Genomic DNA, 14,752 nt, shown 5'->3' with positions numbered 1-14,752 from the left:
TCTAATTCTTTTCGTCCGTAGCTCTAAGTTCGTCTTCACAGAATCTCATCTTGTATACCCTTATTAGTCAAATGTACCTCACAAAGGATGAAATAAAATAGTTAGTCAAAATGATACGCCACCCCGTAGGGTGACGTTAGAAATGCGAAGAAGAAAGGACTTAAAGACACAAAGAACAAATGGCCCGAAAATGCCATAGTGGCTGCCTCAGGTGCAGCAGTGATCATCTGCTCAAATGCAGCAACAAAGGGCCTAAAGAACACAGTAGCTCATGGTCCAAACTTAGCAAAGAAAGCGGCCAAAAGGCATCAGTAACTTAGCTCAGGCATACGACAAGTATGGCAACAGGCTTAAGCCTCAAATGCGGCAATGTTTGCCTTGGAGGTGCACTACTCATCGCAAAGAAACAAGAAAAACAAGCAAAGATATTCTCATGAATACATCAGCTAGTTGGTCGAAGCATCTCGAGGATATTTGGGAGATGAAATTCCCGGTTCATGCAAAGAAGGAAAGAAAAATGAAAATTAGCATATGTATACTTAACACAACCAGATCTAAAGCTAAAATACATTCATTTAGAGGTCCTGCTCAACATATCTAACTAACGGAATTGGTTTCCTTAAACCAAAGTTAATGGTTATACCAAATTTTATACGTCACTAAGTAAGCTTACAATCAAACATATCAAAAGAAATGGGATTTCATCTACTTTCAAAGATACAAGATCAAATAGCATTCTAATTTTGTAAAGATTTGGTATCTTCGCACAACCTAGCCTTAGCTATTTTCATATAGGCAGCCAACAAAAGCACAACATAAAGGCAAAGATAAAGCCAAATATCCTTAAACTTTCTACCAAGGGTAAATTTGTTATAAAAGAGAGAACAACCTCACTTTTAAAACCCAAATGATGGATGACAGAACATACCCCTGACCTTTATCTGATTATCGTAAAAGAAAACATTGGCTATTGCCATTTTGAAGCTTCAAACTTATTCTTTGAAAAAATCTGCCTAGCCGATAGTTAACTTCAGACAAATAGGTAATTCTCTTAAATTTGTTAAGGGAAGGGAAAAACTTCTCAATGAAAGTTGAACAAGACTGTTATAACAGTTAGTTGGATTAGGCAGCTTTGAGCTACTACTTCAAATACAAGTTCAGTTCCAAGAAACACTTGCAATATGAGACAAACACTAATGACTGGAGAAGGGTTATTCATTCAAGCCACTGATTCGGACTAAATTGCTGAGCATCACAAATGAGCTAGTAATAAGCACTTATACAATTAAGACCACATGAAGAACACCTCAACTTGAAACATTACGTTTACCACTGATCTACATTAGTCGAAATTAACTAAGGGCAAACCATGCTAGATTGTGCTAACGACTATTATCGATGAGAAGGAAAAGGGCAGAAGGGGCGATTATCTGATGTACCCAAGAAGTAAACTACTGATTTGGAATGAAACCCAAAAAGTAATAGCATTATTATCATTTTGCAGCAGCTAAGACATGATTTAGAACTCCACACTACATACAGCATACTTATCCAATGTGCAACTGATATTGGTCTAGAGAAGGATCGCTTAAACAAAAACATAATGTTCGGGCATGAAAACTCAGAGCCACTAAAGGCTGGGTTCTTCAGTAAACAAGTAAATCACAGTAGAATTCATCTTAAAAGAAGTGATACTTACCATCAAGATCTGTACAGTTAACACGGGAGATACACCAAGAACTCCAGGGACATCAAAACCTTGTCATCTCATGCAGCATTTGAGAAGCATTAGACTGTGAAACCAATTTGTCTGAACTTGGAGGTCTGATCATGTGATTTGAGTCACCCACTGCTGGTCTGACTGTCTCCTTAGCACTACTATCTGTACTTGTTTCTGTTTGTGAGGCCTCCATCAAGGTACGTATCTGAGTCAAATTAACAATGATTTAAAAAATATACACCAGATCTAGGCAGGGTCTATTATATATGGAATTGCACTCACCACATCCAAACGCTTTTTATGGAGATCACTTGGTGACTGCACAGAATTAGAAACACTATGTCATAAAAACAGCCTGAGTTTTCACCCAGTTTCAATAACTACAACCATCAATGAATAAGCAGATTACTAGCAATTGGTGGACTACAATCAGCAACTAAACCAATGAGCAAGGATGAGGTAAAGATATTTTGTCACGGATTACTTGTAGTAGTGATAATTCATGTCATTGTCATTATTCTACATTAGTGCAGATGCAAGAAGGGACTATACCATCATGAAAAAAGGCTAAGAAAGAGAGGCAGATATACATACATTTTCTGGATAGTGTTTCCTCTCCTCGCTTGAAAAGCCTGGAATAGTCAAATGCCAGTTTTTCTCTGTCGAAAATCACATTTAGATTAGAAAAATACCTCAGTTTCCTTAAATTCTTAATACATGATATAGAACATTAGGCGATATAAACATCTCCCTAAAATACCAATTGTACAACGTTTCATAAATGTCTGCGGGCATTAGCATATTAAAGACATCATAAAGTAGCCCTCTGTGACTGTGAGAGATACAGGACATTAGGCAAAACAATTGGTCCTTACTGATATTGATGTTCACGTTTTCAAAATATTTGAGACAGTACCCTGACTATAAATGTTACATGCTGTAGTTAAAACATGAAATGGGTGGAAAGTTTTAAAACCACTTGATCTCTCTACATATACAACAACTAGAATGTGCATCTTTTAGATGCATGGTCATATTGTTCTACCATTAGGGTCAAGTTAGATCCTGGAACTCACTTTCAGGAGCTTACTCAGGTATAGCGTAGGCGGCAACTACTCTATTATTAAGAGAGAGTTTTTGGTATCATTCCAATTTTATCGGATGTCCCCAAAGGGACAGAGAGGAGCTTGGTATTAAAACTGTAATATGTTATTGAAATTTTGCTAGCCACTCATAAATAAGAAAGTGGTGGCCTTTGGATGCATCCATTAGCAGATGAAAAGCTTAAAATGCATAAGAAAATGAACGAGATGATACGATAAAAGTTGGTATCAAAGTGAAAATGCTAAGACAAAACTGTTCAGCATATAGCTCCATTTGTGAACATGATCTATGAGCTTTCCTAGTATCACCGGAAACTTAGAACTAAGGAACACGGAGAGGGACATATTTGTCTACGGATATAATAACCTTTGGCCCATGTTATATCAATCAGAATGTGGTCTAAATTTTGTGAAACTAAACATTGCACAGAGAAAGGATGGGTTTTTCCCTAAATGAGGAGTATCTCGCTACATAAGTCGTAAAGAAAATACTAATCAACAGAAAGAAATTAAAAAGATACACTAAAACAAACATATATAGCAGAACAATACAGCCTTTATACCTAATAATATAATCTTTTCAAGTAATATATGTACCAAGTCATCATAGCACTCTTTCTAAATAATGGAAACAAACTAAAGAACAGGTCCTTTATTTGCAGTTATAGGTACAAACCTAGATGTAACAGTACATCCTTGGACTCCAAAGTTGAAGATTTCCGATGTTTTGCCAAATTGCAAGCAAATGTAGTAACCTACAATGAGACATCGAACATAAGTACGTAAAAAGAATGACGAATAATCAATGTAAGCATATTCATGTATGTCCACTTTTCATGAACAATTATCTGCACAAAGAATTTCAGAGGAAGCTAGTGACCTATTAACAGTGGTATGTCAAACTGATACAACTGCCCAGACTAATAAATTTTAGTTCAGAAAAAGATCAACACAAATATTGCAACAATCACCTGACCTAGTTGCAAAAAATATAGGTTACAAAGACAAAAACTTGAGCATTAGCCAGAAAAAAGGGCACCCAAGGAACGACGGCCAGGAGTCATTTTTTTTATAAGGTAAGGTTTAACAACAGCCAGGAGTCAAACACATGAACATACATCTCAAATTTAAGGAAAGCTGGTACATAAGAAAGGGAAGGATAATACTGAATTATAAACACACAACTCATATTTTTGCATTTGTCTACACAACTCCAACGGAATGAAAACTAACAACAAAAGCTAGTATAAATAAACAAATGAAATACAAGAATTGAACCTTATTTCCATATAATTAGATGAAATGAATATTGACCTTCGGCAGCCTCACGAGGAGTCTTGAAACCTAAACCAATACTCTTAGAGTATGGATTGCCTCTTTTTCCGGCCTCTTCCCCTTCCCCCTCTTCTTTAGAACCGTCCAAAACAAGATAAACAACAAAAAGAAAAAACTTCTTAGCTCCAAATACCTCTTAACTTACGGACTTGAACAGAATAAAACATATAGCATCAAAAGGATACCGACCTTAAAAAAAGGTAACTGTTGAGGAATCCCATGAAACTAAGATTAATTAGACACCTTGGTGAATTAATACGCCGTATCGAGGAATTATTTACCGCTTTATAGCTTAGTGTCAACAACTATAGCTTCAAGAAAACCTTAATCTACGTTAACCGAGTTAAAACCTAACCCTAGAATTAAAACCTAATCCTAAAAGCGAAGAGGAAGAAGGTCAGAATAAGCACCTTAAATGGTTAGAAATCTAATAAATAAACATAGAAATTTCACATAACTATATTAATCTTTAATAGTTGGGAAAATAGTACCAAAAGGGAAAAAATACCTCCGACGGTGTATTTTCTACTGACAAACCGGGTGACAACGCGCGGAGACCGGGCTAGGGACTGCGAGACGATGGGCGACGGGTGGTCACCGCGATGGTCAAAATCGAGTAGAGAGAGAGAGAGAAAGGAAAACGGTGAGGAGAGAGAGAGTGTGAAATGAGAAATAGGGAAAAATTAGAGTGATGGTACTGTAATATTAATTTGATTTACAGACCTCGTGAGGTCGCTTAATGTAATTTAATTATTATTTATTTTAAAATGTTCCGACCTCGTGAAGTCGCTAATCGTAGAATTATTTTTGAATTTTTTTTAATTAAGCATTCCGACCTCATGTGGTCACCCAATTAATTATATATTTAATTTCTTAAAAATACTTACCGACCCGTGTGGTGCATCGTTTTTGGTAAGTTTGCGACCTCACGAGGTCGGTAACGTATTTTTTTTCGAATTTATTATTAAATTAGCGACCTACGAGGTTGGTTTTTGTAAAATAAAAATTATAAAAATAAAACCATGCTTATACCGACCTCATGAGGTCGTTTTTTTTCCGAATTTATTGAGGTCGGTTTTTGTAGGTCGCTTTTCAATGTTTTTAGTAGTGTACACTTGCATTATGTTTTTGGTCGAAAGAGGAAATTTTATTTCAACCAAGTATGATATTTACAAAGCTACCAGTTCATTGGACTCTAGAACTAGTTCTCAAGATTGCTAACTACTTTTTCCTATCTATACACTCAAATATGCATAAACTAGCAAAACAGAGTCTAGCTAGGAAAATAATTCAAAGCGTACAAAATGATGGCCCATTTGGTTTGTCTTTGACCTCGAATATAGAGTTGGAGGACAATTTCCTTGAATCTGAACTTGTAATCTCTACTGGTATTTTGAAATCTCCGAGCATTTCTTTCAGCCTATACATGGTAGACTGTTGCGGCAAATATGAATCTCAAGATACCAGCTCTTGGTCTGTTTCCACTGGCCCTTTTTGCAATCCATTTCACTTCATCTTCCCAAGCTTGTGCAGGGGCGCATTTAGAGGGTGCCCAGGGTGTTCACTCGAACACCCTCGGCAAAAAATTACAAAAGGTATATATAGGGTAGATTTTCTGTATTTATGTACATATATTAACTTTTGAACATCTTAAACAATTGCAAAAGGTTAGCTCAAGTGGTCCAGGGTGTTCAAAATTGTCTCTAGTGTCCTAGGTTCGATTCATGCGATTCTCATCAACAACTTTATTTTGTTAATATTTAGCTTTTGTTATTTTTTGAACCCCTTGAGCTTATGATTGTCTCTTTTCACCCATCCATTAAGTAATGCAAGCCAAATGTGTTTGGAGTATGGACAAGTGAAAAATAAATGTGAGAGGGTTTCTACAGTTAAAGTTTGACACAAAACACAGTCAGTGGGCACCTGGATTCCTCACTTTTGTAATCTATCAACTGTTGCTAACCTGCCTTGCACAGCTAGCCAGGTGATAAAAGTATGTCTTGGTATTAGTACACTTGCATGACAAGTAGTACTATTCTTCATAAGTTAACACTACTGTCTTTTATGCTCCACAACTTGTTTTCTGTAACACTTTTCGACCCTACCAGCAATGATACATTTAACTACTTTAATTCTAAACGTGCCACTAATATAAAAATGCAAACTTATAACTATATATATCCTCATGCACAGCGGCTAAAATAAAGGGATTTCACTAAGGGGATTCAACTTTTGTAGAAATAGGTTATATGAAACTTCTATTTCAAATAAAGGAAATTAATGCATTTTGCATTTTATTATTTTTGGCTTGAAATTCAACCCTTATATTTATTATGCATTTTATTGTTTTTGACTAGTAATATACATGTATAATAAGTAAAAAATATTTTGTATAATGGATATTGTATGAATCCCATTGCTTGAATGTGGCTCACGATAGGAAATACAAAAATTCAAAATGCCGGCAAAATGTATAGTTAAGCTAGCATAATATACATCACAGCTCACATAACCAACTGCCAACAGACAAAATCACGAGATTTTCAATGTCATCTTGGAAGTTCAGCCCAATCAGATTTTTCTTGTTGGAATTTCAAAATCTTGCACTTATATAAAGCCCAACATGTGCCAATTACCTATCATCATCCATCATAAAACAGAAAAGAAAAATTAAAAGGAGAGTGCAATTTAAAGATGTCAAAAGATGAATTACGTCTATTGGATTTCTGGGCAAGCCCATTTTGCATGAGGGTTAAGATTGCTCTAGCTGAAAAGGGTGTTGTCTATGAATCTCAAGAAGAAGACTTATTTGGTGGCAAAAGTGAGCTGCTTCTCAAATCAAACCCAATTTATGAGAAAGTTCCAGTTTTGTTGGACAATGGAAAGCCAGTTGTAGAGTCCAATAACATTGTGTATTATATTGATGAGAAGTATCCTTCTCCTAATTCTTTGTTGCCTTCTTGTGCTTATGGCCGCTCCCGTGCACGTTTCTGGGCTGACTTCATCGACAAAAAGGTCAAAATCTTCTTCATATCTAACTTATATAATTGACCGCCTAAAAATATTTTACACTATCAGCTTGTTTTAATATGGTATAGTAGGTAATATGTTTATTTTTCATGTTACTAGTTAGTTCACCTTTATTAACAGTTACATGTAGCTAGTTATCAAAGTATGTATTCCTAAGTTTTGCTGGAAAATATGTACCTATCTATTAGGGGTCTGCAGTACCAATTGTCACAGCCAAACGTAATAGACTAATTGGTGCATTGATACTTCACACGTACTTAGGTAAACTGTTTTGGATTACTTGCTCTTATGTGGTTCTAAATCATAGGGGATGCTGATTATATATTTTTCCTTTTTTTTTTTTAATCAATGTGACACATTTTTTAGTATACCAAAAAAAGAAGAAGATATATTTATATATTATATTTAGAAATGATTAATTTTAAATTCTCATTTTAGCCTTCATAAGATGATTTAAACACATACAAATGTTTTGTCGTAGACCATATGTTTCAAAGTCTTTCTTTTTCCTTAAATTTTGTATCCGGTCAAATAATGCATGTCCAAACAGGCTCTTAGAGAGTATATTTTTTTTTTAGTTTAGGTACATAGTGCACCATAATATTCCATCAATGTGCTAGTTTATTTCAACTTAGTTTAATTTGATGTGTTTGAGGTGCAGGTATTTGACGGAGGAATGGGCATATGGAAGAGCAAAGGAGAGGAACTAGAAACTGCAAAGAAGGATTTCATAGAAATCTTGAAGAAGCTTGAAGGAGCCATGGGTGACAAGGATTACTTTGGAGGAGACAACTTTGGGTACGTTGATGTCATTGCCATTGCCATGACTTCTTGGTTCCACGCTTACGAGGTTTTCGGGGGTTTTAAGATTGAAGAAGAGTGTCCTAAATTTGGGTTCTGGATGAAGAGATGCCTTAAGAGGGAGAGTGTTTCCAGTGTTCTTCCAGATCCTGAAAAGGTATACCAGTGTGTTGTCATGCTCAGAAAGATGCATGGCATTGAATAGAGCGGATTTTGTGGATTCAACTGAACACGTTATTTCGAATATGAATACACATGGAAAAACTTAAAATAAAAATGTACATGTATAATAAGATCATGTACATGTATAATACGATTATACTCGTTCTGAACCCATGAATTCTAGCATTTGGATTCGCCCCTGACATGCTGGATATCATCCTTTACTCTCTTTTTTTCCTTTTGTGATTTGGGCTTCAAGTGTTTGCCTCTTTCTGAGACAAAAAAATAAGTGCGCTCTCGTAGCGGACTTCCCGAGTGTATTTGAGCTTTTATTTATAGAAAAGTGTGCATTTGAGTTTCTATTCTTGCCTTTTCTTCCACGCACTATTAGAAATATATATTTTTCCCACCGACATTCGGTGAAAAATTTATGCTATAAAACATAATTTTCCTATCTCATTCCCGCAGAACCAGCTCACTGGGAAATGCATGATGGGAAACAGGTTCCCATTGAAACATTGGGAAACTTCCTAATTCTTCCGTCTGAAAATACTACTATTTAGGTTTTTCCCACCGACTGAGAAATAGCCACTGAATATTTTTAAGTAGAAAATCAGTGAGAAAATAGAATTTTTTTAGTAGTGAAGTACTTATCTAAAAATATATAGACTACCTCCATAATAGTAAATTGAAATGAACCACGAATAGTAGAATAATATGTTTCAATGAGACCTAAACTGGGCCACACTTTGCTGATTTGGGCCTTACTCGACTCATTTCATTTTTTTGTGCTGATTATCCGGCACTGGTCTTTAATTTCTGTATCTCAAATTGGTGGCCTTTAATTTTGCCTTTCGCTTAATACCCAGAGATTCTGGGTTCGAATCTCAGCTCAGTAAAAAAAAAAAAAAAAAGAGATTTCGCAAGGCAGAGGTTTGTAGCAAAATTAGGCCTATTCGGGAAAAAGCTAGGCCTTAAGGCAGAGGTTTACCTTAAGGCAAACTTTTAGCCAAAATTAAGCCATAAGGCAAATCTCTGCTTTAAGGCCTAACTTTTGTCCAAAATTAAGCCTATTTAGGCCTTAAGGTAGAGGTTTGTAAAATTCCAACTAAGTAAAAAAAAAAATTAAAAAAAAATACCTGAAGGCAAGACTCTGCCTTGCCTTATGCTTGAAGACGAAACTTTGCCTTAAGGTAGAGTTTGAAACTCTTCCATGCAAAACTTTGCCTGATGTGAATCCAAACTCTACCTTGTGATTTTTTTTTTAAAAAATTTTGACTGAGCGAGGATTCGAACCCGAAACCAAGAGATTTTTAGTGAAGGGTAAAAATTAAAGACCACTAATTTGAGGGACAAAAATTAAAGACCAGTGCCTTTGGGGACAATCGTGCAAATGACCCACTCATTTTAGTATTCTTTTCTGTCATTTCATTGCCTTTGTGATGTGCTAAAACATTATTGCAACCATTATGTTAAAATTTTAATCCATTTAGCCACCTTTTGTTAGTACATACTATATAATAACGGATGATCCGCCAAAACATCCATGCCAGTGCTAATCATACAGATTGTACCATGGATATATGCAATTATTGATATCAAATAATTGCCAAGTGATAACGAAAATCAATAATTTCAATTTATAAGCTCTTCGTAGAAATTACTAAATAATTGCCAACCGATCATCAAATCAATGATTTCAGATTATAAATATTGTTTTATAATTAGCATCTTTCATAATTCATATAACTACATCCTATATATAGACATATACTCCGATTACACAGATCTTGTTTGTCCAGGAGTATTTTGAATTGGTTTCAGAAAAATCAGAAAACTGAGGAAAGATGAGCTTTAGGTCTTTAGCCAATAGGCACCCATAGTGTGGTAGAAAATTCTGCAGAAGTCCATTCAACTGAAAGCAATAAAATTGTAGCATCAATAAGCTATAGACTTGTAGGAATATAGCTATGTGGACTTTAATAAACAATAGGGTGTCTTCTTCAAGAGAAGTTCAATTGATCTTGATGATATACGGAGACTAATTGCAACTCACTGAAATATGTCATGTTACTCTAATACTCTTGTAACTACTCTATAGCTAGCTAGAATAAATTGAAGTGACACAGATATCTTCGCATAATCTTGACACGTTTTTTTCTCCGTAAATATTAGTCATGTCTTTTCGATTACTCAGATACATATATTTGTTCTTCTAAGTTCGTAATCTTTTTAAGATAAGTTTCAATTTATTAAGACCGGGTGTGATCGGACCATTTTGTCCGGTCACATCAGTGAGTCGGTGAATTTCTATGTCGATGGGAACCCTATTCTAGTCTAATTGTAATGGGTTTGGTCTATTTATGGTGAATTTGTAATTATAGTAATATTGGATTTGTAGTTCTATTAGAATAGGGTTGCCTTATTTGATTAGGGTAAAAGGACCTTGTATATAAGGAGATCATTATGATGAATACAAAGCAGAAAGAATCTCCCATTATTCTTGTCTATCTAAATTCTCCTCCATGTCTCGATTTTAATATGGTATCAGAGCAACGTTAGAAAGAACACAAAAACTTCTAAAACGATAGCAGGTAACGGAGAAACATGCGATAAAGGCAAAGGAATTGCCGGTGAAGCAAACAAAGCCCAAAGAAAGACAATCTCACCCTATGACATTACGTCAAATGATAACCCTAGAATTGTGGTGCCACAAGTCCAATTGAAGGGTGAAAATTATGAAGAATGGGCTAGATTCATGAGGACAACACTAAGAACAAGGAAGAAATTCGGCTTCGTTGACGGTACGATCAAGAAGCCGGATGAAGAGTCACCAGACTTGGAAGATTGGTGGACTATAAACTTATTGTTGGTGTCGTGGATTTGCAACACCATAGAACCAACGCTTCGCTCAATGATTTCACATAAAGAGGAAGAGAAAGAATTATGGATGAGCATGCAAGAGTCGTTCGCCGTTATCAACGGATCTCGGATGCAACAACTAAAGGCGGAACTCGCAGAATGTAAGCAGAAGGGAAGTACTATAGTGGATTACTATGGAAAACTTACTAAGCTATTGGAAGAATTGGGGAATTACGAACAGATTCTAACTTGTAAGTGCGGAAAGTGCACATGCAATCTAAGGACAACCCTAGAAGCCAAAAGAGAAGAAGAAAAGGTGCATCTTTTCCTTATGGGATTGGATGAAGCAATGTATGGAAAGGTTAGGTCGAATATACTGGCCCAGGAACCGTTGCCATCATTAAACAAGATATATTTGAAGCTGGTGCAAGAAGAGAGTCTGAGAGGAATTACACGAAAAACGGAGGACCGAAGTGAAACCATGGCTTTTGCCATGCAAGGGATAAACCCTCATCGAGAACAAGGTGAAGGGAAAAACGATAATGCATTCTGCATACTTTGCAAGAGATCCGAACACGTTGTGGACGAATGTTTTCGACTCATTGATTATCCAGATTGGTGGCTACAAAATAAAAAAGGAGATGAAAAAATCGGATAAAGAGGAAGAGGACAGCAACAGAAGCAGAGGGGTAGATCGGGATCCGATCGTGGAAGAGGCAACTAAGGGGATAATGTCGTGGTTGCCAAGGAAGGAGCTCAGGCGGAGATAGGACCGGTGAACACAAATGGGACATGACCTCATAATTTGAGCAAAGAAATCTAGAAGACCGTGATTCACGTAATTCCCGAGGAATAAACCCAAATGGCACGATAGACGGTAAGATCGAAAACTTATCCTGGATTACTGACTCTGGTGCTATTAACCATGTGACAGGTAATTCGGAGGAACTGAGCAATCAGCGGGACATTCCTAAGTGTCCGGTTGGGTTTCCGGATGAAAGTAGCTTAGTGGCCGCGAGAGAAAAAACAACAAGGCTAAATAATAGAATTTGGTTGAAGGATGTCCTTTACGTTCCAGATCTAACATGCAATTTAATTTCTGTGTCACAACTTGTTAATCATTTAGATTGTGATGTAAAATTTAACAAAATTATGTGTGTTATACAGGACCCCACCATGAGTAAGCTGATTGGAACGAGTGAGCGTCAAGGTGGACTTTACTATTTCCAGAATGTGTGCTGTAGATACGAGCTATGAAGGCGGAGATAGTCGATTGGTTCGATCTTTGGCATAAACGGTTAGGCCATCCTTCAACACTAGTAACAAAGTTTATGGCGACATTAGGCCTAAAAGAGAGTAGTAATAGATTAGATAAAGAATGTGATGTATGCCAAAGGGCAAAGCAAACAAGAAGTGCTTTTCCTTAAAGTGATAATATAGTTTCGGATATTTTTGATATGATTCATTATGATTTATGGGTACCATATAGAACCCCTTTCTCTTGTGGTGCTTCATATTTTTTTACTATCGTGGATGATCGTTCACGAGCCGTGTGGATTTTTCTTTTAATCGATAAGAAAGAAGTGTCCCAAACCTTGAAACATTTCTTAGCCTTGGTGGATAGGCAGTTTGCTAAGAGGGTGAAGATTGTTAGAAGTGATAGCAGAACTGAGTTCACATGTATGAAGACTTACTTCTTCGAACATGGAATTATTTTCCAAACATCATGCACAGGGACACCACAGCAGAATGGAAGAGTCGAAAGAAAATGCTATCACATTCTTAATGTGGCGCAAGCATTAAGATTTCAGGGTCATCTTGCAATCAGATTCTGGGGAGAATGTGTTTTGACTGCGGGGTATTTGATCAATAGAACACCATCTTCGATTTTGAATGGGAAAACCCCCTATGAAGTTTTGCATGAGGAAGCACCCCATTATGAACACTTAAGGGTGCCAGGGTCATTATATTATGCACACACAAAGGGAAGAACGAGGGACAAGTTTGAAAGTCAAAGTCGTAGGTGTGTCTTTTTGGGATACCCCTACCGACAAAAGGGTTGGAGATTGTATGACTTAGAAAATGATGAATATTTAGTCTCAAGAGATGTGGACTTCTACGAGACTAAGTTCCCCTTTGTTGTAGGATCAGGTAACTTAGTCAACAACATAAACGTGATTCCGAATGAAACGGAGGAAAAAAGAAACTAACACGACTTTGGAAGAAGACCAGACTGATAATGTAGGTACGAACGAAACTCAGATAGACAAAGTACCTGACACCGGATATCGAACCCATAGAACAGCCAGAATTGGACAGGACAGATGCCTGTCTAGATAGAGAAAATGTGGAGAAAGTACGGATGAAAGGTGTCCGGGCTGACAAAATGCCAACGGAAGAACAATTGGGTACGGGTAAACATCAGAAGCATGAATCGATTCAGTTGCGCGACTACGTCACTAAAACATTCCAGAATGAAAGTCCATCAACGCGTCCGCTAGTCCTCAGCAACCCTCAGGTGCGCCTTATCCTTTATCTCACTATATATCTTGTGATAATTTTTCCTCGCAACACCAAAGCTTCCTTGCAGCTATCACCATAGGAATCGAGCTAAAAACCTTCTTTGAGGCAATGAAAAAGGAACATTAGAGAAAAGCCATACAATAAGAGATCCGCGCATTGGAGGATAATGGAACATGGACATTAGAAACATTGCCACCGGATAAGAAAGTACTCGGATGTCGATGGGTGTACAAGATCAAGTACAACTCTAACGACCCAATCGAGCGATATAGAGCTCGGTTGGTCATTTTTAGGAATAAACAGGAGGAAGGGAATTGACTACAATGAAACGTTTACTCCGATTACTAAGGTAGTAACCATTCGAACCTTCCTGGCAGTTACGACTGCGCATAATTGGGAGTTGCATTAGATGGATGTTCATAATGCCTTTTTGCACGGTGACCTTACAGAGGAAGTTTATATGAAATTTCCACTGGGATTTCGTGTTCCTAGTCTAGACCACGTGTGTCGACTCCGGAAATCTTTGAATGGTTTGAAACCAGCTCCATGGTGTTGGTTTACGAAATTGTCAAGTACTTTGATGAAATATGGGTTCAAACAGTCGTACTCAGATTATTATCTCTTCGCGATGTACCGAAGAGGTGTGCAGCTTAACATATTAGTCTATGTGGATGACTTGATTATATCCGAAAACGACCATAGTGCCATTGAACGATTCAAAGACTATCTCCGTACATGTTTTCACATGAAAGATTTGGGCCCTCTGAAGTATTTTAGGGGGGTCGAAGTTGCGCGTGGACCAACTGGGTTATTTTTTCTATCAACGGATATATACCTTGGATATAATCTCTGAGTCCAGATTGCTAGGAGCTAAACCAATCAGTACTCCCATGGAACAGAATCAAGGTTTGGCGTTGGTCAAATAAGCCAATTTTGGAGATCCAAAACCATACCGCTGTCTGGTCGGTAGATTGATAAACCTCAGTTTTACGCGACCTGAGTTGTCGTATTGCGTGCATGTTCTGTCCCAATTCATGCAGCAACTTGAAGAAGAACCTAGGACAAAGCATTGTGATGAGAAAAGATTGTAATCTCCAGTTGTACGGATGGTGTAATTTGGACTGAGCCGTATGTCCGTTGAATCGAAATCCTTTACCGGTTGGTTTATCTCCCTCGGGAATTCACCCATATCACGGAAAACCAAGAAGCAGCACAT

The 14,752-nt window shown here is 37.0% G+C and overlaps 1 protein-coding gene and 1 long non-coding RNA gene across 2 annotated transcripts; one reads left to right on the top strand and one right to left on the bottom strand.

Moving 5' to 3' along the window:
• Positions 1-1,468: 1,468 nt before the first annotated feature.
• Positions 1,469-3,844, bottom strand: LOC132048095 (uncharacterized). The gene is made up of 4 exons (XR_009412898.1): positions 3,500-3,844; positions 2,315-2,379; positions 2,003-2,038; positions 1,469-1,925 (listed from the first exon to the last, which is right to left on the bottom strand). It is a non-coding gene; the product is annotated as an uncharacterized LOC132048095 (long non-coding RNA).
• Positions 3,845-6,826: 2,982 nt separating this feature from the next.
• LOC132048094 (probable glutathione S-transferase) lies at positions 6,827-8,511 on the top strand. Its single transcript, XM_059439029.1, has 2 exons — positions 6,827-7,173; positions 7,850-8,511. The coding sequence occupies exons 1-2, from the start codon at positions 6,853-6,855 to the stop codon at positions 8,192-8,194; spliced, it is 666 nt and encodes a 221-aa protein (XP_059295012.1). The 5' UTR covers positions 6,827-6,852; the 3' UTR covers positions 8,195-8,511.
• The last annotated feature ends 6,241 nt before the right edge of the window (positions 8,512-14,752 follow it).

The sequence above is a fragment of the Lycium ferocissimum genome, chromosome 2 (genome assembly GCF_029784015.1).
Source record: "Lycium ferocissimum isolate CSIRO_LF1 chromosome 2, AGI_CSIRO_Lferr_CH_V1, whole genome shotgun sequence".
Lineage (NCBI taxonomy): Eukaryota > Viridiplantae > Streptophyta > Magnoliopsida > Solanales > Solanaceae > Lycium > Lycium ferocissimum.
Note: the sequence above shows the minus strand (reverse complement) of the source record. Positions and strands in the feature narration are given on the sequence as shown.

Coding starts and splice junctions, on each gene's coding strand:
- LOC132048094 (XM_059439029.1), top strand. CDS start 6,853: ATGTCAAAAGATGAATTACGTCTATTGGATTTCTGGGCAAGCCCATTT. Junction 7,174..7,849: donor CTGACTTCATCGACAAAAAG/GTCAAAATCTTC, acceptor TTTGAGGTGCAG/GTATTTGACGGAGGAATGGG.